General features: G+C 41.9%; 1 protein-coding gene across 1 annotated transcript in view; it reads right to left on the reverse strand.

The window, feature by feature from the left end:
• Positions 1 to 8,261: 8,261 nt before the first annotated feature.
• LOC148506825 (extracellular calcium-sensing receptor-like) overlaps positions 8,262 to 26,484 on the reverse strand; it is a 29,570-nt gene continuing 11,347 nt past the window's right edge. Inside the window, exons 2-6 of the mRNA XM_088446074.1 lie at positions 23,900 to 24,191; positions 21,368 to 22,198; positions 12,315 to 12,542; positions 9,595 to 9,718; positions 8,262 to 9,190 (exon numbers count right to left, since the gene is read on the reverse strand). Of these exons, the coding sequence (XP_088302200.1) occupies positions 8,262 to 9,190; positions 9,595 to 9,718; positions 12,315 to 12,542; positions 21,368 to 22,198; positions 23,900 to 24,191 (2,404 nt within the window). The remainder of the gene's footprint in view (positions 9,191 to 9,594; positions 9,719 to 12,314; positions 12,543 to 21,367; positions 22,199 to 23,899; positions 24,192 to 26,484) is intronic.

Here is a 26,484-nt window from a genome sequence, read left to right on the forward strand (position 1 = left end):
GTGGATGAGGAGGATGAGGACGACATCTTGCCTCCGTAGAACCAGTTTGTGCAGGGACACATTAATTGCCAGCTTGTTTTGTGGGGGCCCAAATGAACCAATCATTTCAGCCACAGTCATGTGGCAGACCCTGGCGCTGAAATGATTGGTTTGTTAAAGTGTGCATGTCCTGTTTATACAACATAAGGGTGGGTGGGAGGGCCCAAAGACAATTCCATCTTGCACCTCTTTTTTTTCTTTGCATTATGTACTGTTTGGGGCCTAGTTTTTCAAACTGCCATCCTGTCTGCCACTGCAGTGTCACTCCTAGATGGGCCACATGTTTGTGCCGCCCACTCGTGTCGCTTAGCATAGTCATCCAGCTACCTCGGTGCAACCTTTTGGCCATAAAAACAATATTGTGAGGTGTGAGGTGTTCAGAATAGACTGGAAATGAGTGGAAATTAAGGTTATTGAGGTTAATAATAGCATAGGAGCAGAAAAACCCACAAATTCTGTGATTTTAGCTGTTTTTATGCTTTTTTTAAAAAAAATACAGATCCAAAACACAAAACCCAGAACCCAAAACACAGAAGGGTGGTTTTGGCAAAATCAATCCAGATCCAAAACACGAAGAAAGATCCAGATCCAAAACCAAAACACAAAACACGAAAAGTGGCTGGTGCACACCCCTAATATAGATATATTGTTCCATAGTGGATCATGCAATGTAATGTAATGTAATGCATTGTACTTAAACCAGCACACGAGGGCACTCAAAGTCTTCTTTAAACATCTGCACATTTCTTGGGATTTCAATAAACTCATTTATTCTTCTCCTGAGCTTTCTGAAAATAGTACAGTTTAGTGTGGAAATCCCTTATCTCATTATTAGTCACTTCAAGCCCTAGAAGCACATTCATAGATTCATAGAAATATACTATTATTATTATTATTATTATTATTATTATTTGATTTTGAAATGTAAACTGGGTTTGTCCTTGGAAAAGTATGTATCAACTCTTGTGTGGAAATCATGTCAAAATAACCATTTGCATCTTTTTCTTATAAGAATATAACAATAACTGATATTACAAATATATTATTATTATTATTATTATTATTATTATTATTATTATTATTATTATTATTATTATTACCAGTAGTAGTAGTTGTAGTAGTATTGATATTAGTAATACAAATATAATAATAATAATAATAATAATAATAATAATAATAATAATAATAATAATAATTAGTGATGAGTGGGTTCGGATCTCAGAGATCCGAACCCACCCGAATTTTGAGATCCGGTGCGAGAACCGAACATGCGTTCGGTTCCCCCGCCGGCCCAGGATCTCAAACTATAGAGATGAAATCTCGCAGCTTGCGAGCTTTCGTCCCTATGTATATAAGGGACCACGCGGCGGCCACCATTTCACTCTGGCTGTGGAGACTGAACTGGGAGGGTGGGTAGTGTAGGGCTGGGAGAGGTAGTACTTACCTGTGCTGGTACTGTGCTGTGCTGTCTGCTGTGTCCTGGGCTGGTGCACTGCTTATCCTTCTGGTGCTGTCACTGCTGTGCTGTCTGCTGCGTCCATCTGGGCCCAAGTTCTGGACCCCCAAAAAAACTATATATATATATTGTATTTTTATTTTTTTCTGTGTGTGCCTAACACAGGTTTAGCTGCACAAGATACAGCAACGCAACCTACTGCTGCCCAACTCCAGTCATCATCAATCTCTGCTCTGGGCCAAAGTTCTGGACCTGAAAAAAAAAAATAGTGTCTTTTGTCTATTTTTTTTCTGTGTGTGCATGTTAGGCTTAGCCGCACAAGATACAGCAATGCAACATAGTGCTGCCCGACTCCAGTCGTCATCAATCTGTACTCTGGGCCCAAGTTCTGGACCCGAAATTTTTTTTTAAAAATAGTGTCTTTTGTCTATTTTTTTTCTGTGTGTACATGTTAGGATTAGCTGCACAAGATACAGCAGCAACGCAAGTTGCAACCTAGTGCTGCCCAACTCCAGTCATCACCAATCTGTTTTCTGGGCCCAAGTTCTGGACCCGAAAAAAAAAAATTGTAAATTTTGTTTATTTTTTCTTCTGTGTGTGCGTGTTAGGTTTAGCCGCACAAGATACAGCAACGCAACCTAGTGCTGCCTGACTCCAGTCATCATCAATCTGTGCTCTGGGCCCAAGTTCTGGACACAGAAAAAAAAAATAAAACAATAGTGTATTTTTTTGTAAAATTTTTTTCTGTGTGCGTGTTAGTCTTAGCTGCACAAGAACTAGATACAGCCAGCAACGCAAGTTGCAACCTAGTGCTGCCTGTCTCCAGTCATCAACAATCTGTGCTCCTGGCCCAAGTTCTGGACCCCAAAAAAATATAAAATAAAATAGTGTCTTTTGTCTATTATTTTTCTGTGTTTTGTAACCGCACCTTGGCTACACTGTTGGTGCTTGTGACACTGCTTCAAGACCGCAGAAAATATGGAGGGCTGTAACATGATAGGAGAGCAAGGCCAAGAACCACATGTTGTAGTTGCCGCCAGCAGTCATCATGATGATGCAAGGCCATTAACTTCCTTGTCCCCTATGAAGGCCCATACCCCAGGGCTTATGTCACACCATGGATATGGTAAAGCTACTTTTACTGTAGCACAGAAAAAAAAGTCGAAAGGCAAGTTGCCTTTAGATAAACAAAAAATTGGCAATATGCCATTCACTACAAGAAGTGGCAAGGAAAGGTTAAGGGCTTGGCCTTTATTTATGATGACTGCTGGTTCTGATAGCCCTTCTGCTTGTTGTAGTAGTAGTGGTTATGGTGGTACCATTAAAAAATTTAAAGTTGTTAAGAAGAGTAAAACAGCTCCAGAAAAACCAACTTTGTGCCCTGAGAAATCTAAATAAGAAATCCCCTAGAAGAGTGCAAGTGTGTCCGTGGTTGCCATGTGTGAGCCAGACCTAAAAACTATTGTACTGGAGTATCCTCCAAGTTCTAACATTTGTGTGCCCTCTGTAAATGTGGGGAACGGCAGTCAACATCCTGCAGACGTAGTCAGTGAGGATGCTTCTATGGAATTGCACATGGAGGAGGAGGATATTTTGGTAATTGAAGGTGCTAAGGATGATGAGGATGTTGATGATGTTGGTGATGGTAATGAGGATGTTGATGCCGAGGATGTCCTTTGTGTAAGTAAGGAAACAGCTGTTGCCCATGGATTGAAAAAGCCAAAGCCCATTATTGTCATACCAGGGCAAAAGACAAAAAAATTCACTTCTCACATGTGGAATTATTTCCACCTCAATCCGGACAACAGCTGTCAAGCCATATGTAACCATTGCCAAGCAAGACTGAGTAGAGGGAGGGACCTAAACCACCTAGGAACGTCCTCCTTGTTACATCACTTGGAGTGTATTCGTCAAATATCAAAGTGTACCTTCGCAAGTTCCAAAATTCAAAATGTAACAAGTCCAGTGTCACCTACCTGCTCTGTGGGATCCAAGCGCCTTCGATCTCCACCACCAACACTTGCATCATCAACATCCTCATTCATCATCGGGAGTAGTCCTGCTGAATCCAATGTTGTTATTCGAAGCATGATTGACTCCTCTCCTATCCGTGATTTCTCAGAATGATCCTTGATGACGACACCTGTTGCTGTTGCTGTTGCTGTGAGTGGATCTTCATCCCAGAAGGGGACCAGGATGAAGACTACCTGCAGTGAATCCTCCAAAAAACAATTAACTGTCAAAAAATCATTTGCAAGGGCAAACAAGTCTTACAACAATCACCCAGTTGCACAGCGGATTACTGACACAATAACAGCTATGCTGGTTTTAGATGTGCGCCCAGTATCCGCCATCACTGCAGTTGGTTTTCAACAAATAATTGAGGTCCTGTGTCCTCGCTACCAGATCCCTTCTAGACTCCACTGTGCTAGAATAGCAATTCCCAGTCTGTACAAGGACATTAAAAAAAACGTATTAATGTCCTCAGAAATGCCGTTGTACCCACTGTCCACTTGACCACTGATATGTGGACAAGTGGGACAGGGCAATTTAAGGATTACATGACTGTGACAGCCCACTGGGTAGGTGTACAACAGCAGCAGCAACATCTACCAAAAGACAGCTGACACAGAGACAGGCTACTCTTTGTATAACTGGTTTCACTAAGAGGCATCCTGCTGAGAACCTCTTAGAAAAACTCAGGGAAATCATTGCTAAATCACTCACCCCACTTGGACTCTCCTTGGGATTTGTGATTTCGGACAATGCCACCAATATTGTGAGAGCATTACATGTGAGCGAATTCCAACATGTCCAATGTTTTGCTCACACAATTAATTTGGTGGTGCAACATTTTAAAAAAAATGACAGGGGCGTGCAGGAGATGCTCTTGGTGGCCCGCAAAATATCTGGACATTTTAGACATTCGGCAACCGCTTGTCGAAGAATGCATGACCAGTAGGTACTGTTAAATTTGCCCTGCCATCAGCTGCAGGAAGAGGTAGTAACTCGGTGGAATTCTACCCTCTATATGCTTCAGCGGATGGAGGAACAGCAAAAGGCCATCCAAAGCTATACAATGACCTATGACATAGACTATGGTGGGGGAATGCACCTTAATTAAGTGCAGTGGAGAATAATTTCCATGTTGTGCAAGGTTCTCAAACCCTTTGAACTTGCCACATGTAAAGTTAATTCAGACACTGCCAGATTGAGTCAGGTCATTCCCCTCATCAGACTTTTGCAAAAACAGCTGGAGAAACTGAAGGAGGAGCTGAAATGGAGCAATTGCGCAAGGTATGTCGGACCGGTGGATCAAGTCCTTGATTCAATTCACCAGGAGTCGTCAATCTATTGAAATCTGAAAAATATAGTTTGCGACCATTCTGGATCCTATGTTTAAGTCCTACCTTATGACTTTTTTTTCCAACAGACTGAAATCTAAAACTATGCAAAGAGCTCTTGGTAAAAAACTTGTCAGCTGCAGCCACACGTGAAACACATCATCTCCTCTTCAGTTTCTGCAACTGCCAGGAAAATCTCAGTTTTCCTTACAGAATGCCTGCTGGTCATGCTGATCGTTCACCAAAAAATTACATCTGGTCGACTACCCACAGCTTTAGCGAGCGGCCAGGTTGATGGTCATGATGGTCAAGACCATCACGACCATCGGGGCTTGCAACGAGACCCTTGTGGCAAGGTCTCATCTGATGCAAGCCACAGAGAGCTTCCGGCTCTAATAGAGCCGGAAGCTCTGCCACTGACATCACTGGTGATTTCAATGGGGCCGCCCACAAACTGCAGGCATTCATTTCGGAATGCCTCCATTTGTGAAGCCACCCCCTGCCACGCCTACAAAACGGGGCGAGCTCTCGATCACCATTGACAGCTGCCCCTTTTGTAGTGAGCCCCGGAGCAAGAGAATTTCTCGCTCCGGGGCTTGCGCACGCACATTGCGGCCGCTGCGCGTGTGCAGAGCCCAACAACGACCCGCTTGCGAGCGCTCAGATGCTTGAGTGCAGGTCTGAATGAGACCCTATGTGTGATACGGACTCCATTCACAGAATGGTGGAAGACTATTTCAGAGATAACATCCTAATAGGCATGTCAGACAGTCCCTTTCAGTACTGGCAGGGAAAAGAGGCAATTTGGACTAGCTTTGCATTACTTAAGTTGCCCACCCTCCAGTGTGTACTCTGAAAGAATTTTAAGTGCAGCTGGCAACCTTGTCAGTGATCGGCGTAGGAGGTTACATCCTCAAAATGTGGAAAAGATGATGTTCATTAAAATAAATAAAAATTTCCATGAGGAAGACCTCTGCCAACAATTACATAAAAAAATTACAGAGGCGCCTATGGTGAGTTCCAGCAGGGACGAATTAATATTGTGTGAAGAAGAGGATGTACACACTGATGGGGATGATGAGGACGAAGACAAGGACAACTTGTAATGTAAAGCCAGTTTGTGTATGGGATAATTTTAATTTCCATGTCCAATGCACATTGGCAGCTTGTTTTTTGGGAGTCCAAACAAACCAATCATTTCAGCGACAATTGGCAGTCCTTGTTGCTGAAATGATTGGTTTGTTAAACTGTGAATGTCCTATTTCGTATACAACATAAGGGTGGGTGGGAGGGCCCAAGGACTATTCCATCTTGGACCTTTTTCCTTTCTATTATGTGCTGGTTGGGGCATTGCTGCCTGACATTTTAAATTAATATTATAGTTGGTTTAGGAACAAATGATTTGTTTTTAAATTAATTTATTATCAATTTTACAGCCAGGGACTGCACCAATGAATTTATTTTTATTAATTATTCAGCCAGGGGCTGCACCCAATAAATAGTTTTTTACTTTTTAATTAAATTATTAATTATTCAGCCCAGGGCTGCACCAATGAATTGTTTTTTAATTAATGAATTATCAATTTTACAACCAGGGCCTGCATCAACTATCAACTAATAATTTTTCAATCCTCAAGGGTATCCCAACCATCATATTTGCACTGTCCTCAACTCTATTAATAATTATATCAATCAGTTTTGAGCCAGCAAGCTAGATGCAACCTTTTGGCCCGTTAACTAGATGAAAAAAATCAATATTGTGAGTTGTGAGGTGGTCAAAATTGACTGGAAACAAGTGGAAATAAATGTTTTGAGGTTATTAATACTGTAGGAATAAAAAAAAGGTCAATTTTATGTGATTTTAGCTGTTTTTTTATTTTTAAAGAAAAAATCCAGATCCAAAACCAAAACCCAAAAACAAAACATGGAGGTGAGGTTTTGGTAAAATCAATCCAGATCCAAAAACCAGGGGATATCCAGATCCCCAAAAAAACACAGGGGTCAGCGCACATCCATAATAATAATAATAATAATAATAATAATAATAATAATAATAATAACATATTTAAAAATATTAGATGTGTCACTGACAAATAAAACTGTTGTGTCTAGGGCATAATATAAAGGCTGGACTAGGTGAACTGTTTTTGAAAGCAAAAAAATAAATCCTTTCAAAAAGGGAACAATCATTTTGAAACAAAGTACATCATTACCTGCCCAATTGCTGCAGCACATACCTGCAAGCCTGTCAGTCACTTACTTCAAAACATCTAACTCCTAATATGTTGTATTGTGTTCACCCAGCTTATACCTGCAACAGTTGTAGTGACAGCACCCAAGAAATGCTTTAGGTAGCATTCCACAGTTATCAATCCTGGTGCCAGCATTTCGGGATCTACATAATACTTGTTAACATTATGAACAGTCTAAATACACAGAGGATCACATGCTGACCACAAGGAAGGCTGGACCAGACTCGTAGCAGTACAGGAGCAGCTAGAAACTGCATAATGCATCCAATACCCAGAGACATATTATGCATCATGTGGAAGTGTTTGAATTAATGAGAACACATCTGTGGCCAAGAATACACCTGTGCATGCTGAAGATCCATTATTCTGCATGTATTAGGCAATCCCAGTTTTTCCATGTGCAGTTGAAATTATCATCACTAGTGTCTATACATGTCGGGTGCAAAGGTAGCATCTATAACAGACATTCCATGTCCATCCACACACTATGATGGAGCACGAAAGTCATCCTATGAGACAGAACAGTTTGTGGGATGACACGGATAATTCTGAGTTACTGCCCAGAGACACCCATTTCAAGAAAAGTGTGCTCTGGATGTAAGAGGCTCAATAACTACATATAGAATCGCAGTCACAGGCTGTGACATGCCCCATAAACAGTTGCTACATGCCTGCATTTGAATCACCACCCCCTGTTACCACCCAGAAGCGGTCCCCAACTATCAATCACTTTGTGACCGCCATCGCAAGACCATCGCGGCACGTGCTGTGTGATTCCAATGCATCTGCAGTAGAAAAAACATTGGTTATTTGCAAAAATGTAGGAATTGCGTCCATCTCTAAATTAGGCCCAGTATATCCATTGATGCTACATAATATATACAAATATATACACATACTGTATATAAATTTATACACGTACTTGCCAACAGATTTAGACTTTTTATACAGTGTAACTCATAGTATAATCATTGGTAGTATTTGTGCTTCCAGTGTGCATATATTACAATCATATCATTAAATGTAAGATGCAGGTGTAATATATACACACACACACTTTTCGCTGTTTTACTTTTTAATGCATAACACAATCTGTACATGATTTATTACAGAGCAACACTGGGAGTAGAGGTAGGGATGACAGCAAATGAATGATGGTTTTTTGAGGTCTTAAATCTTTATGACTTTAATAGTCTGAATTTTATCTTTCCCCATGAGATGTTCTCTTGAGTTCATGTGGGGTCTGAACAAAATAATGAAACATTTTGGTATAAACATGCAAATAACCAGGCCCCAACTTGAGGACTGAATAGCAAAGATTTCCATGGCCACTGTGTATTTTCCCCTTGAGCTGAGAGAGGCCGGGATGTAGGACACCCAGACACTGAGGAAGGCCAACATGCTGAAGGTGATGAACTTTGCCTCGTTGAAGCTGTCCGGTAGAGTCCTGGCCAAGAAGGCAACAATGAAACTAATAGTGGCCAAAAGACTAAGATATCCAAGCATGGTCCAGAAAGCAATGGGTGACCCCTCATTGCATTCAACAATGATTACTCCTGATTTAATTTCTGTTTTGAGTTCTAGAAAAGGAGGAGATGACATCAGCCACATAATGCAGATCAAGGTTTGAATAATGAGGCATAAAATTATGATAAAATAGGATACTCGGGAACTTGTCCATTTTCTCATGCAGCTACCTGGCTTTGTGGCATTGAAAGCTAAGACAACCATAATAGTCTTGGCCAAGATGCAAGACACACAAAGGGCAAACACGATGCCAAATGCAACTTGACGTAAAAGACAATTCTGAAGATGGGGGTAACCGATAAAAACCAATGAGCAAAGGAAACAAAGGGATAATGACACCAGAAGAAGGCAACTCAAAGAATAGTTATTGGCTCGAACAATTGGTGTGTTCTTATAATGGATAAAAAGTCCAAAGATTGCCATTGGAACTAAAGATGAGGAGATACTTGTAGCAGATAAAGTGGCACCTAAAGGATCTTCATATGCCAGAAATTCTCTGGTCTTTGGAACACAATTATCTTGCACTGGATTTGGCCACATATCCCACATACAGTTGACACAATCTACTGAATCTGAAAAATGTAAAACAAGTTAGTATCATTGGCTGATCGTCAAATCTTGATGTACTTGGAATTTAGTGAAGTGATTCATTTATACAACACCTAGGGGTATATTTACTAAAGTTTGGGTTCAAAGAAGAGGAGGTGTTGCACATAGCAACGAATTTGACTCTAGGTATTTTTTTTATAAGGTGCAATATAAATGATAAGTAGAATCTGATTGGTTGCTATGGGCAACACCTCCACTTCTAAAAACCTTAACTATAGTAAATATACCTCTTACAGTGCAAGTACTGCAACATGACAGTGGATTATTACATATAAATGGATTGGATAAACACAACAGGAGGCTTTTGGCTAACAACAAATAAATATACCAACCATGAACTTGGGTAAAATGACATAGTAACACTCACCTGTATGGTTTGATATTTCTCCATGAGGGCAAGGGATGCAATCGTAACAACACACAGGTTCCCCTCTTCTGGCCACTTTCCTAAAACCTGGTAGACAGCTATGACTGCAGACTGAGAGAGGGACCTTGGAGACAATTTTAATAAGAAATATTATCAATTAATTGTTTGCATGTCTTATTTATCAAACAAGTATTAAAAGTCATTTTTATTGCCATTCATCGTAGTGATAGTACATATTATTTTGGACCTATGTATTAATAAAACATCATTGAGGTAGTAATTAGAGCTCACTGCATCGCTGGCTACAATAGTTGGGGTACCTTCTGTGCATGTGTAACGTAACATTACTGCATCACATATGAATCGTGCACTGGAAGCTTGATCTTGGGCTTCCAGGTGCAGAGAAACAAATATTTTTCACCTTCAAGGACACAGAATGTCACATGCACATAGCTCCAATGCATACCTAACAGCATTGGGAGTTTCGCTTTGTGGGTGAGGCGATGCATAGATTGACACCCTACCAATTTATGTACATCATTTTGTGTGTAGATAAACACATTTTCATACAATGTGTGCTTACCAAAAGGCCTCTGTAATTAGATTTCAGCACATGGTGAGACTTCCAATTATTTATTACTTAGTATCTCATGGCAGGAGGATGGACCAGGGGCAAGAAATAGTTGAGTACAATATGCACATATGTGTAGCATGGCAACTGGGTATGTAACCTAATAGACTAAGATATAATCTCACAAAGGCTTCATAGGGGCTCCCTTGTGTATGCTGGGGTCAAGTAAAAGAACAGTTGGCAGTTGCTATGGTGATGATGATGTTGATAATAATGATGTTGATTATGATCATTTTGATGATGTTAATGATAATGATGTTGACGATGATAATTTTGATGATGTTGATGATGAGGATGTTGATGAGGATGTTAATGAGGATGTTGATGATAACAATGACAATTATGTTGATGATTATGATGTTGTAACTGCTGATGTTGTTGATGATGATGATGTTGATGATGATGTTGATGAAGTTGCTAATGATGATGTTGATGAGGATGTTGATGATGATGTTGATGATGATGTTGATGAAGATGTTAATGATGATGTTGATGAGGATGTTGATGAGGGTGTTAATGATGATGTTGATAACAATGATAATTATGTTGTTGATGATTATGATGTTGTTACTGCTGTTGATGTTGATGATGATGTTGATGAAGATGTTTATGATGATGTTGATGAGGATGTTAATGAGGATGTTAATGATGATGATGATAATAATGAAAATTATGTTGTTGATGATTATATGTTGTTACTGATGATGATAATTATGTTGTTGATGATGATGATACCAGACACAATATGTAACTTTCTAATTTTTTGTTTGAGTATTGTTTCCTCCAATACACTGATAATATGTCAGCGGATAATACGTCATTATATACCTATGTTAAGTTGTGGACAGCTATTTAATTTTCTGTTTGGCCAATATGAATACTAAGGAAATAAGATTGCATTGGATGTATAATGTGACAAGGGACATTTTGGATACATGTATTATTTTACATTACATTTACTACATTAAGTTACATTTCATTTAAACATTTGACTTTTAAAACTTTATAAACAACACTGACCAGCCGCATCTCTACTCTATCATGGCATCATCATTCTTATGCATATGTTGTGGGTGATAAATATCTCTAATTGAAGCCATCTATGTTCTTGGTGCAATGTTGAACATGAATCCTAAAAGGAGAAATTTGGATTGAGTAATCACATTCATTTTTATTATGTTAGGATATTCTAGATGTTTATCCTTGGTGCTACTGTGTATAGGAATGAGGCAACCTGATGGGGGATTGGGGAGAACAGCGGAAGACAGACTGTTGCTTTATTTCTACTTTATTAATTGACAATAACTTTTTGTAAGACACTTTATTTTTGTGAGTAGAATGTTATTGTCTTTCACCACTTAACTGGCTAATATTTTTTATGAAATTATTGCTTTTTATGATTGAAGTAGGTGAAAAACATCTTTCAACTAATTCAACATGATTTTATGTAAAAAAAAAAAAATAAACACAATATTAATATTAATAGTGATTTATAAAAAAATCATTCAATGATATGTTGGGCCATCAATGATTGGAACAGCGTGATATTGCAACTTTGCATTTTCCCGGTAGCTGCCTAGTGGAGCAGCCACCGGGTATACACTGGGAGGCCGAGGGCTGCTTTATTTAGATTTCCTTGGTGGCTGTTCTTCTCTGCCGCCACTAGGTGGGAGGTGTTGCCTGGCTGCCCAATCAGCAGTGATTGGCTGCAGGGCAGACACTGGGGCGGGGTGCAAGGATGCCGAGGTACTGGTAGGTCCTTCTGCGATTGGTAGCTGCTGAAATATTATCTTCCAGCAGCCATTCAGTGGCTGCTTCTGTCTGGTCGCACTGTTTGTAACCATGTCAGGGAATGAACAGCCTGGCGTATTTGCAAATGTTGGTTAAGTCATATTTTCTCTGGGCTAGTGAACTTATCCAGTAAATAATGTTAAGTTTGATCTATGATTCCATGATTCGAGTAGGCTAAGACAGTGAAAGGCTCAGAAATGTAGACAGAAAGCCATAATGACCTTATTACAGGAATTAGCAGTATTCAATCCACTTTAATTGAAAATAATACAAGACAGGTTCACAAACAATGTCTCACCTCCTTTTCTCCACTCCCCCATTGTACAGAACTAGCGTTGATGATGAATACATCTCCAGTGGTAACACTGGTATCATAACTTCCCACTTTAACTTGTTGGAGTCTTCCATCTGGATTCAGCTGCCAATTTACTATGTCATACACTGCAGGTGGGTCTCCATTCTTATTGAAGAAGAGTTCTCTGCCACTGGTCATCCTCAGGCGCACCTTCTTCACGTAGTGTAATAGCTATGTACAAAGGGACAATACTAATGAGGTTCTGTATATATGTACAGAAGAAAGAAGAAAAATAATCTGAATACAGTATCAATCAGACAAAAATACAGATTTATTTACTGAACAACTCGCTTCATGCTTGAATGTTACCACTCATAGGGCAGCAGATATAGGGGCCTATTCATCATTGAAAGGCTGTATGGCCTCTGATGATGAAGTTTAGAACTCGCTGCAAAGGATACTTTAGGATCCAACTCACAGCGTTGGAAGCCTGACACCAGAGTAATTCATCATTGCTCTGGGGAGGGGACAACTGCTCTCTGTGGAAAGTATTGCAGCTACTTCTGTAGCTGCATTACCCACCTGCTCCCTGTCGTCCCAGCTACTCATGCATGACCTCAGGTCACACATGGTCACAGCCACCGGGGAGCTGGTGAGGAGGTGGCGTAGGGATCCGCTTGTATCCCTCTTTGCATCACGGGAATTCCATCCCATAGGAAGTAGCAGGGATCCGAGAACAAGTGCCGTCTAAAGATGAGGCTTGTTCTTGGCAGCAAACTCCAAAAAGTATCAGTTTTCGGAGTTTGCTGAGTACCGGGGGGGGGCCAATAGAACCCCTAATGATGAATAGCCCGGTAACCTAAATATGTGAAAATTAGTGTTTCCACATGGTTACCGGGCCATTTATCATTTGATGAATAGGCCCCTCAGATTTTAAAGTATATTTATTAATTATCCACCAACATATAGATCTCTTAATTGAAGATAAATGACGTGACTGAGGACATTTCTACATATGTTCATTCTATAGTATCATGCCTGACAGTGATAATTGGTTTGGCCTAGTGCAAAAACATGTAAATCCTTTTACGCTATTCTACTTGTATACATGCTTTGTAACATTGTTACATTTGCACAATCTTTTTACAAAAATTGTGATGGGGAACTTTGTGATCCCATAAACTTTGAGTGCAGCGGAATTCACCTGCTCCTTCCCCCATTGTAAATTAACTGGACCATACTGTATATAGTAACAACATTTATTTTCATCTTTGGAATTTACATTGACATTAACTGTTCAGGTGGTGAAGAGAGATAGCAGTCATTATCCAGATTTGTGCCTTTTAGCCTTTCATTACATTTATGGTTCCTACTCATGAGGGTTTACTCTGGACAGTCTGGAAATCAGGACATCTGTCCAGATACCAGAGACTTATTTCACTTGTACAGCAATGTACGGAAATATATATATATAGCGCAATTTTGAGAATGAATCTCCTGCCCACCTCTTCAGCTGTGGTGACTTAACCACTGCCCATGATCAAGCAACTGTCACATAAGACATGCCAAGGTGTGTAATTGTAATTTATGTACCTGATGGCAAAGGGGCAGCCTTTGTCCAGGAGTGATGGTGCCATGTTGAGGAGGGGTGGTGGCATGAATGTACTTTTGCATATAAAAGGGTATGAAGGACAGGTGTTCTGTTGTGTGCTGTCCAGTCAAATGTTTTATGTATCTCCAAAGTCATATTGTGTCCCCCAAAGTAAGCATTGTCGCACACAAAGCCTGAATCAGAGGTGATGCAGATGCATCTTTATGCTAATGCTATGACTGATGATCTTCCTACTAGATGCCTCCAGACAGCAATACGTCTCAGTGCACCACCAGTGAACAATCGGTTGCAACACTGAAAATTGCACCAGCCCTATGGTGCAGTTTCTTTATCTGAACATGTCATCCTGTGCCAGTGCTGCTGCATCTTTAGATGCAGTCGCTGTCAGCTACACGCCTGTGATACACCCGCATCCGGCTAGCCGACCCTTTTTGTGGGCGTGTCGCTGACAGTGACAGCATTTATATTAGGGGTGAGCGGGTTCGGATTTCTGAAATCCGAACCCCCCCCGAACCTTCCCTATCCGAGGCCGATCCGAGTCAGGCTCGACTTTTCCAACCTGATTCGGATCTGAAATCGAGGCAAAACGTCATCATCCCGCCTTCCGGGTCTCGCGGGTTTTGGATCCTATATAAGGTACCCGCGTCGGCGCCATTTTCTCACTCGGCTGTGGACAGTGAAGAGGGAGGGTGGGAGTTAGGGCTGGCTGGGCTGTGTAGTGTAGTGTAGTGCAGTGTAGTGTTGTGCTGTGCTATGCTGTGCTGCTGCTGTCCATAGGGGCTGTGTCCACTACTTCAAAGTCCATAGGGGCAGGCTGGACTGTGATGTGCAGTCAGTTGTCCATAGGGGCTGTGTCCACTCCAAAGTCCTGTGCAGTGTCCCAGTCCTAAAGGGGTGCTGTAGTGTTGTCCAGGGGGTGCTCTGTCCATCATGGGTGCTCCCCCCAAGTGCTAAAAAAAAAAATATTTTTTCTGTGTTTGTGAATTGTTTGCACTGTGGCTGCACGTGCATCAACAAAGGAGCAGCGCCAAGCATGCGCCTGTGTCCCATAAGTAAAAGGCCAGCTGGCATATCCGTTAAAGGGTGCTGTAACCCCCAAAGGGCACTCCAAACAAAATAAAAATATATATTTTTTTGTGTTTGTGAATTGTGTGCGCAGTAGCCGCACGTGCATCAACAAAGTAGTGCCAAGCGTGCGCCTGTGTCCCTTAAGTAAAAGGCCGGCTGGCTTGTCCGTTAAAGGGTGCTGTAACCCCCAAAGGGCACTCCAAACAAAATAAAAATATATATTTTTTTGTGTTTGTGAATTGTGTGTGCAGTAGCCGCACGTGCATCAACAAAGTAGTGCCAAGCGTGCGTCTGTGTCCCATAAATAAAGGGCCAGCTGGATTGACAGCTAAATGGTGCTGTAACCCCCAAAGGGCACTCCAAACAAAATAAAAAAAAAATTCTGTGTTTGTGAATTGTGTGCACTGTGGCTGCACGTGCATCAACGAAAGAGCAGCGCCAAGCGTGCGCCTGTGAAACATAAGTAAAAGGCCGGCTGGCTTGTCCGTTAAAGGGTGCTCTAACCCCCAAAGGGCACTCCAAACAAAATAAAAAAATATATTTTTTTGTGTTTGTGAATTGTGTGTGCAGTAGCCGCACTTCCATCAACAAAGTAGTGCCTAGCGTGCGCCTGTGTCCCATAAGTAAAAGGCCGGCTGGCTTGTCCGTTAAAGGGTGCTGTAACCCCCAAAGGGCACTCCAAACAAAATAAAAATATATATTTTTTTGTGTTTGTGAATTGTGTGCGCAGTAGCTGCACGTGCATCAACAAAGTAGTGCCAAGCGTGCGCCTGTGTCCCATAAGTAAAAGGCCAGCTGGCTTGTCCGTTAAAGGGTGCTGTAACCCCCAAAGGGCACTCCAAACAAAATAAAAAAATATATTTTTTTGTGTTTGTGAATTGTGTGCGCAGTAGCCGCACGTGCATCAACAAAGTAGGGCCAAGCATGCGCCTGTGTCGCATAAATAAAGGGCCGGCTGGATTGCCCGCTAAAGTGTGCTGTAACCCCTAAAGGGCACTCCAAACAAAATAAAAAATAATTTTCTGTGTTTGTGTGCGCCTTAGCCGCACGTATATATCAATATAACATAAACGGACCCAACTTTCTCCGATAAAAATAAAATAGGGAAAGATCAAGAACCACTTCCTCCTAGTGCTGAAGCTGCTGCCACTAGTCATGACATAGACGATAACATGCCATCAACGTCGTCTGCCAAGGCCGATGCCCAATGTCATAGTAGAGGGCACATACAATCCCAAATAACAAAGTTCAGGAAAATGACCTTGAAAAAAAACATTTAAATCATCTGAAGAGAAACGTAAACTTGCCAATATGCCATTTACGACACGGAATGGCTAAGGTCTTTCCCTATGTTCATGACTAGTGGTTCAGCTTCACATGACGATGGAAGCCCTCCTCCCACTAAAAAAATCAAACGAGTTAAGCTGGCAAAAGCACAGCGAAGAACTGTGCGTTCTAAGAAGATATCACAAATCCCCAAGGAGAGTCCAAGTGTGGTGGTGGTTGCGATGCCTGACCTTCCCAGCACTGGACGGGAAGAGGTGGCTCTTTTCACCATTTGCACGCCCCCTGCAAGTGCTGAAAGGAGCACCCACAGTCCACTTGCTGATATGCAAATTGAAGATGTCACTGTTGAAGTACAACAGGATGAGGATACTGGTGTAGCTGGCGCTGAGGAGGAAGTTGGCGAGGAGGATTCTGATGGTGATGTGGTTTGTTTAAATCAGGCTCCGGGGGAGACAGTTGTTGTCCGTGGGATGAAAAAGCCCATCACGGTCATGCCTGGGCAGAAGACCAAACATTCCACCTCTTTGGTCTGGCAATATTTCTATCCAAATCCAGACAACAACTGTCTTGCCATATGTACCATATGTAAAGGTGGAATAAGTAGGGGTAGGGACGTTAACCACCTAGGAACATCCTCCCTTATACGGCACCTGCAGCGCGTTCATAAAAAGTTACTGTCAAGTTCAGAAACTTTGGCTAAGACCGTAAGTAGTCCAGGGACACCTAAATCTCGTTGTCCTGTTGTATCCAAGCACCTGTAAACCACACCGTCAACTCCCTCCTCGTCAATTTCCTCCTTAGTCAGGATTGGAAGTAGTCCCTCAGGCCATGTCACTGGCATGACTGACTCTCCTATCCGGGATTCCTTCGGAGGATCCTGCATTGCTACGCCTCCTGCTGCCGCTGCTGCTGTTGCTGCTGCTGGGAGTTGTTCATCATCCCAGAGAGGAAGTAGGAACACCACTACTTTTACTAAACAATTGACCCTCCAACAGTCCTTAGCGAGGAGGATGAAGTATGACAGCAGTCATCCTGAAGCAAAACGTATAACTGAGGCCTTGACTGCTATGTTGGTGTTAGACATACGTCTGGTATCCGCCATTAGTGCAGTGGGATTTAGACAATTGATGGAGGTAGTGTGTCCCCGGTTCCAAATCCCGTCTAGATTCCACTTCACTAGGCAGACGATACCGAGACTGTACAGAAATGTCAGAAAAAGTGTCCTAATTGTCCTGAAAAATGCCATTGTACCCAATGTCCACTTAACCACTGACATGTGGACAAGTGGAACAGGGGCAGACTAAGGACTATATGACTGTGACAGCCCACTGGGTAGATGTATCACCTTACGCAGCAACAGCCGCAGCATCACCAGTAGCAGCATCTCAGAAATGCCAGCTCGTTCCAAGGCAGGCTACGCTGTGTATCACCGGTTTCAGTAAGAGGCACACCGCCGACAACCTATTAGAGAAACTGAGGGAAATCATTGCCCAGTGGCTTACCCCACTTAGACTCTCCTGGGGATTTGTGATATCTGACAACGCCACCACTATTGTGCGGGCATTACATCTGGGCAAATTCCAGCACGTCCCATGTTTTGCTCACACAATAAACTTGGTGGTGCAGAATTTTCTGAAAAGCGACAGCGGCGTGCAGGAGGCTTTGGGTGGCCCGAAAAATTTCTGGCCACTTTCGCCATTCAGCGACTGCGTGCCGAAGACTGGAGCGCCAGCAAACACTCTTGAACCTGCCCTGCCATCACCTGAAGCAAGAGGTTGTGACGCGGTGGAACTCAACCCTCTATATGCTTCAGAGGATGGAGGAGCAGCAAAAGGCCATTCAAGCCTATACATCCACCTATGACATAGACAAAGGAGGGGGTATGCACCTGACTCAAGCGCAGTGGAGAATGATTTCCGTGTTGTGCAAGGTACTCCAGCCCTTCGAACTTGCCACACGTGAAGTCAGTTCAGACACTGCCAGCTTGAGTCAGGTCATTCCCCTCATCAGGCTTTTGCAGAAGCAGCTGGAGAAAGTGAAGGAGGAGCTAAGATGGAGCGATTCCGCTTGCTTGTGGGACTTGTGGATGAAGCCCTTCATTCGCTTTGCCAGGATTCCAGGGTGGTCAATCTGTTGAAATCAGACCACTACATTTTGGCCACCGTGCTCGATCCTAGGTTTAAAGCCTATGTGGTGTCTCTCTTTCCGGCCGACACAAGCCTGCAGAGGTGCAAAGAACTGCTGGTGAACACACTGTCAGCTGGAGCGGAACGTGACACGTCAACAGCTCCTTCTTCATTTTCTCCCGCAACTGGGGCTGCCAGGAAAAAACTTAGGTATCCTAAGCAACCCGCTGGTGGTGATGCAGGGCAGGCAGGACCAAGTTTGGACATCTGGTCCGGACTGAAGGACCTGGCAACAATTTCTGACATGTCTACTGTCACTGCATATGATACTGTCACCATTGACAGAATGGTGGAGGATTACATCGGTGACAGCATCCAAGTAGGCATGTCAGACAGTCCATACTTGTACTGGCAGGAAAAAGAGGCAATTTGGAGGCCCCTGTACAAACTAGCTCTATTTTACCTGAGTTGCCCCCCCTCCAGTGTGTACTCCGAAAGAGTGTTTAGTGCAGCCGGGAACCTTGTCAGCGAAAGGCGTAGGAGGTTGCTTCCACAAAATGTGGAGATGATGATGTTCATAAAAATTAATTATCAACTCTTCCAGGGAGACCAGCCTCCAGAACGTACAGAGGGACCTGTGGTGGTGGATTCCAGTGGGGACGAGTTAATACTCTGTGAGGATGAGGATGTACACAACACTGTAGAGGGTGAGGAATCGGAGGATGAGGAGGATGAGGACGACATCTTGCCTCCGTAGAGCCAGTTTGTGCAGGGATAGATTAATTGCCAGCTTGTTTTGTGGGGGCCCAAATGAACCAATCATTTCTACCACAGTCGTGTGGCAGACCCTGGCGCTGAAATGATTGGTTTGTTAAAGTGTGCATGTCCTGTTTATACAACATAAGGGTGGGTGGGAGGGCCCAAGGACAATTCCATCTTGCACCTCTTTTTTTCTTTGCATTTGCATTATGTACAGTTTGGGGCCTAGTTTTTCAAACTGCCATCCTTTCCGCCACTGCAGTGTCACTACTAAATGGACCATGTGTTTGTGCCGCCCACTCATATCGCTTAGCATAGTCATCCAGCTACCTCGGTGCAACCTTTTGGACATAAAAACACTATTGTGAGGTGTGAAGTGTTCAGAATAGACTGGAAATGAGTGGAAATTAAGGTTATTGAGGTTAATAATAGCATAGGAGCAGAAAAACCCACAAATTCTGTGATTTTAGCTGTTTTTATGCTTTTTAAATAAAAAATACAGATCCAAAACACAAAACCCATAACCCAAAACACGGAAGGGTGGTTTTGGCAAAACCAATCCAGATCCAAAACACGAAGATAGATCCAGATCCAAAACCAAAACACAAAACACGAAAAGTGGCCGGTGCACACCCCTAATTTATATGCACAGTAGCTCTGGCTTAGAACTCCATGTTCATACTGAGAAATTGCACCTGCCATAGGGCTGTTACAGGCTTCAATGTTGGGACTGATGGTTCCTCTAAAGACTGGTTAGCACTGCGCTAGTCTCTTATTGGACCACGTTTTCTTCTTTCTTGGTGTTCTCCGCTTCCATCTTCCCATAATCGCTCACCACCCTGCCCACCCCTTATCTCTTGTCTGTAATTCACTCCTGCAATTATATAATATATATATATATATATATATAGGATATCGATACTGGCGGCACTCAGGGATTTGAAAAAGGAGACAACACACCTGTTGTCTCCTTTTTCAAATCCCTGAGTGACGCTGTTATCGATATCCTGTGTTTGGTGCATGTGTTGTGCACCGCAGACGGAGGGCAATGGGGTAAGATACACACGATTTCAGTGAGTGCCGGATCCTTCCAGTGTTTCCTATATATATATATATATATGCGACAATAGTTTGGCACTCTTCCACACAGTGATACAGCTGGGTGCCCTCTGCAGGAAATGGGTACAGTAATATAGCAGTGGCAGTGGAACTCGTCCAATAAGACAATGATACAATCCAGTTACAAAGAACCTTTAACGTTTACTCCAACATTTCAGTCGATCAAGATCTCCATCAGGAAGCTTCCTGATGAAAATCTTGATCGACTGAAACGTTGGAGTAAACGTTAAAGGTTCTTTGTAACTGGATTGTATCATTGTCTTATTGGACGAGTTCCACTGCCACTGCTATATTACTGTATATATATATATATATATATATATATATACTGTACATATATATATATATATATATATATATATATATATATGGACACAGGTGTTTCCTAATGAGGGGTGCTGGACCCCAAAACTTTGATTGAATCACCAGTTGTTACAACATTATTGTCAGTCTTGGAGTGCCACCTTCTTTCAGTTTTTTTGTATCAGGGGTGTGCTATCTCCAAGAAGGCACCCATGCAAAGTATACCAGGGCTCCAGCTGCCTCCAGAGTGCCGGATTAATGGTTAATATATATATAACATATGTGACATCATCCAAGCACAAAATAACTGTTGTGGGATGGTTCTCCAATGGACCTAAAGAGATGGGAATTGCTCATTTTGGGGAGCAAAAATGTCAGAAGGTCAGAGGGTGCAGTCTCCAACTCTTGACACTTAGAGAATATCATCCCACAAAACAGATCGCATTTTCTCTTTAGGCATTGCCACTTCCTTATAGGGAACTAAATGTTGCTCCCCCTACAATGTACTATCGTAAACCACTTCATCTTGAGCACAATATTACAACAGAAGAATAATCAGCTGTAATGCTATATCTTTGCTATCTTCATATACACAATATTGTGCTTCTAATCAAGAACAGAGATATTTACATCAATAATTTATTCTGGTGAGTTTGCTTTCCTCATTTGTAATAAATAATGACGTCTTTACTAATTCTATTTTTTGTGAGTCAGAACATCTATGCCATTGCAATTGCATACTTCATTTTTTTGTGTATTATATGATTTTTAGATATTCTCACCTGCCATGGTTGGAAGCTCCTGATATCAGCGCATGACCCATTAGTAAATGGCCCAATGCCTTTCCTGCAGTTGTTCAAATCTTGAAGAGCTTTGGCTACAACACGAATGGCTGTGTAGATGTTATATGTTACCCTCAAACCAGAGACATCATTATAGCTGTTCTGGAGACTTTTTAGACTTTCTCCGCCAGTACATTCATGTACTAATGATTGCAAAGTGCTTGTGAAGTTTTTCTTGTCTGGGAATTTACAGCTGAATACTCCCTCCCAGAATATTTTTATCCATTCACCTCCCACAGGCATAGATGGGTGAATGCTGTTGAGAAAATCTCCAAAACCTGGCATGCTTTCGCTGTGGAGGGCAAAGCCAATAGTTCCATTGAGAAGTCTAGAATACTTGTCTACTGATAAGAAAGGAGAAGTGGCCCAAGCTTCACTGGCAATCCATAGCTTTCGTTTGATATTTTGTCTCAGCATCTCATCGAGAACATAGACTAAGTCTATATCAGTAGAAAAGATGACCACTGCGGTGACTGATGATTCTTTAATGACCTCAACAATGCGTGGGGCGTTTCGATCTTGCCGGCTGATAATAATATTCTCTGTGAAGGCCACACAAGCCCCGGCTTTTAGAATATCCCTCTTGATCATCTGGATTCCTTGTTGTCCATAGTCATTATCAATGGCCACTAGTCCTACCCAGGTCCACCTAAAATGCAGCACCAGCTGAGCCAGACCCTGAGACTGGAAGGCATCACTAGGGACCGTTCTAAAGAATGATCGGAACCGTTGGCGATTGCTGAGAAGTGAGCTTGTGGAGAAGTGGCTAATCTGTTGCAAGATACAACACAGCATTTAGAAACATCATACAGGAAAGAAAACATTCACACTTGTTCGAAAACATCACTTTACTTTAAATTACACTACAGTGCTTTAATGTGTAAGAGGATTTTAAATAAATAACTACAGTAGTCTCAAAATGTCTCTATCTCTCATTACAAAAAGATTTATCTTTTAGCTGTAATTCTAAATGCCCAAATCCGGCGAAATCATCCCATTGGCATAGAGGTGGGTTGTTTTTTTTTTTTTTTTAAATTCAACATAAAATTATGGATCTGATTTTGTACAGAGTTCAGAATTCAGCTGCATGTGATTTTTAACCAACTGCTCATGACCTACATACTGTATGGACATTACAGGAATCTACGAGTAATTCTAAATCATACACATCTTAGTCACTTCTCACTGGGATTGGGATTTACAGGGTGGCAGCTGGTTGGCAACAAGCATTAACACATAGAGTAAGCATCCAGTGGACACATCATGGGTGTGTAGACAAAAAGGATGCCCCGCCCCTGACATCTTGTATAACCCCACCCTCCTTTTCTGATTGGCTGGTGCCCACTGGATACAGTCTCCCACTAGGTCAGAGGCTCCTTCTGTACTGTGTGTGATGCCATTTATGGTGCAAACACTGATGGCACCACTGATAATGACCATTCATGATTTACACTCTGATGGCCATCCCCAATTGATGAGTACTAAAAGAAAATTGGCAGAGCTTAAAATGACTGATAACAGAGGGCAATAACCTGCAAAGCAATAAATAATGTTACAGAGAGTTTTTGAAAATGGCAACAGAGCATATCTTAAAAAAGTGTAGAAAATGGAAAAGTGATAGATATTTTAGATCCTGATCGGGAATTTATTGAGTTCAGTGTTGAGCATGTTGGGAGAAAACATTTTGCAGAGTTACACGGATCTGAAGATTCTCATTACAGCCCTTTAGTGTGAATCTCTCAGAGTATGTTTTTATCTCTTCCTCTACAATAGAGGCAATGATCATACTGTCATCTTTCATGGGTCATATTGCATCTTCTCTGCCTATAAGACTAGACACAGCAGTTCACACCTTGCTCCTTAAATAAATACATTAACCAACAGTACTATGCATTAGAGATCAGTGCCGTAACTAGACTTTTTGGTGCCCTGTGCCAGAAAGAACATTGGCGCCCCCCCCCCTATTTTTCAACAAAACGCACTCGAAAAAGGGCCATGGCCTAAATGGGGAAGGGCCAGGGATGAGATAGGGGAGGCCAGGAGATGCTGGGGATAAAAGAAGAGGAAGCTACAAGTGAGAATGATTATAAACAGAAAATTGACAGGCCCGAACAGCGCCCCTTGCCCTGCAGTGCCCTGGCACATGTCACACCACCCTAGTCACGGCTCTGCTAGAGGTAATAACATGTGCAGCATTTTATGTTTAAAAACTATCGGGGAATGCACCACTTGACTTTACTGAATTATTTACCATTTTGTTGCAATATATATATATATATATATATATATATATATATACAGTATTTATATAACTATTTGCAGCACTGCGGAGTATAGGGATATACAGAGAGTAGATGTTATTACACATGTGTTCTCTCTTTACATTTCCCTCTTTTATGACTTTTTACAGGGAACAATCTTTCCATTCAATCTATGTAGCATTGATTGTCAGATCGGCACAAAGGCACTTACTTGTGGATACCGATAAAGCCCCAGGATGTGAGCCAGCTGCATGGTGTATGTAGATATAGAGTGGCCAATCACTGCCGCCAAGTGGACATCTTGCTTGCAGCGATAATTAGGCAGAGGCTGCCCATGTCCACTCAGCAGTTGCAGGGTTCCTGACAGCGCCCTCTGCAGGACTGTACATGAGTCAAAGATCTGGAATCCTAAGGTGATATTGGGCAGGAAACCTGGGTCCTTGTTTATCTCCTGTACTGCAAAATGTATTGCCTGAACACGTTGGTAGTTTTCAAACCTGAACCTGAGTGTCAAACATAAAGATAATACTATTTCCATCTTCTGATAACAAAGATAGGGTTCAGGTACTGTAAAAATCACCAACACATTCATCTGCTCAGCCTGTAAAGTCATGCTATGAATCTGTGTATAACTACTAAGAGACCAGTTACATATTATGCAGTACATGCCTACCCCATCTGTGTCACCCCTGTCTGTCTGTCCCTCCCCCTTAGAATGTAATCTCCTATGAGCAGGGCCCTCTACCCTCTTGTGCATCTCCTTACTCTACCTTCATCTACTTCTTACTCTCTACCAGAGCACCTAACACTTGGTTGCTTTGCATTGTTGCTTTTCTGGGTGTTATGGTCGCGAATGTAGCAATGTATATTATCCATGTCCTGTAATGTAATGTATTGTACTGTACTGTAAGTCACTGTAAATCATTCTATTTATGTAATTTGTAAGGCGCTGCGGAACACTTGTGGCGCCATATAAATAAACGATAATAATAATAATAATAATAATAATAATAAAAGGAGTTCCCAGAAGTCATCCCCGGTGCACACATATTGTAGGTAATAGGGTTCATGAAGTTAGGCCAGCAGGTGATCTCCAGCAAACAACAGATGTGACCTTTCTTACTGTTGCTTCAGTTGCACCAAATAGCAATTTAAACTGATCAGTTTTATGTGCGACATTTGTACATCTGTGTGCGTCTGAATATGTGTATAAAGGGGCCGCGGCCGCTCCTCACACCATTTTCTGCAGTTAACGTCACCATCTAGAGTCTCTAGTACACTGTGAAGGGCTTTATGCTGCACCTGCCAAAATTTAAAGAAACATGGTATATTACCCTTCCCGGAGCATCTCAGTCACGCCGGGCAACTCGTGGCACAATTGGCGTAAGGACAACTAGTGAATGAGCACTCATCTGTAATAAATGGTGGACAACATACAGGGGCGCAGAGAGTGAGGGGGGAGCAGGTTCTAATTACCCGGGCCCGGCTTTGCTGAAGGGGCCAGGCGGAGGCCCGAGTATGACAAAGACCCCCTCCTCCCTGTCAGTTGAGCAGCCCAGCACACGCTGCTGTATGCTGGGCTGCAATGGGAGAGTGCTTGCTGCTGCAGAGTAGCAGCAGCAGCAGTCTCCTCTGCCTGTGTGGGGAGCAATCATCCCGATCGCGCCCCCTACCCTGGATTTGCGCTGGGCTGAAAGGCTCACAGCGCCCCCCCTCCCCAGCGTGCAGCTCTGCTTCGCAGCACTGCAACAATGCTTTTTTCTTTTCTTTTTTCTTAAAGGGGCATGGCCATACGTCAAACGATTAGATCACGCCCCCTTCACCCAGGCCCGGCCCGGCTCTTGGCAGCCCTGACAACATGTGGCCTGTTTGACAAAGATGAGCAATAATATACCAACATTTTAGAACAAAAAAACTGGTGATATGAAATTTTATCAGTTCGGAAAAATGTGTAAAATTATATTTTCATCATCAAATTGTACAAAAAAATAAACAGAAAAATAAAACAAATTCAAATTTTTTTTTTCTTCAAAATATATATTTAAATATATTTTGTTGATTCAAATAAAAAAAAAATACAATTTGGACCAGTAACACAAATAATGCAGTTAGACAATATAATTTTGTTTCTATATGGAAAGGGACAGTCAATTCCTTAAACATTTTAGTTCACTCTCCAGTTATAAGACACAGACATCATGTAATTACATACAGTGACTGTAGAGATTCATCGGGGGAATTTATATCATTTTTCCAGAAATGACTAAAGACAGAAGTCTCACGTTTTGCAGATGGCAGGGACAGGGACATCTCTGTAACTTGGCATCGAGTACACTTTGTTCACATGAACAGGCACAACCACCCCGATTAGTATGTCACCATTTAGCGACATGCCGGTGAGATCATTGCTGGTCAGTCGGCAGCCATGCTCAGTGCAATCAGAAAAATGGAACGCATAGAGTATGAGGAGATGCCACATAGTCTTTCTATAAAATTTCTTGAATGTTTTAATTTCTTACAGGTCATGCATGTAGAATATATGTCCCAAATTTACAGCAACTAAACATGAGCCCTGGAAAAAAACAAACAAAATAAAGAACAAAACCAAACCAAAAATATTCTAAAAGTCAATTATAGTTCATCCATCTTTGATGGTAAAGATGTTTTTGTAGAAATTCTATAGTGATAATTTATTTGGAAGAATTTTTTGAAGGACAATAATATCCAGTCTGTGAAATTCCACACTCTGTGTTACTGCAGCAAATTATTTTCTATCCCTTCAGTCACTTTGATGGT

Source organism: Taudactylus pleione, unplaced genomic scaffold (genome assembly GCF_031769625.1).
Source record: "Taudactylus pleione unplaced genomic scaffold, aTauple2 ptg000393l, whole genome shotgun sequence".
Classification (NCBI taxonomy): Eukaryota; Metazoa; Chordata; class Amphibia; order Anura; family Myobatrachidae; genus Taudactylus; species Taudactylus pleione.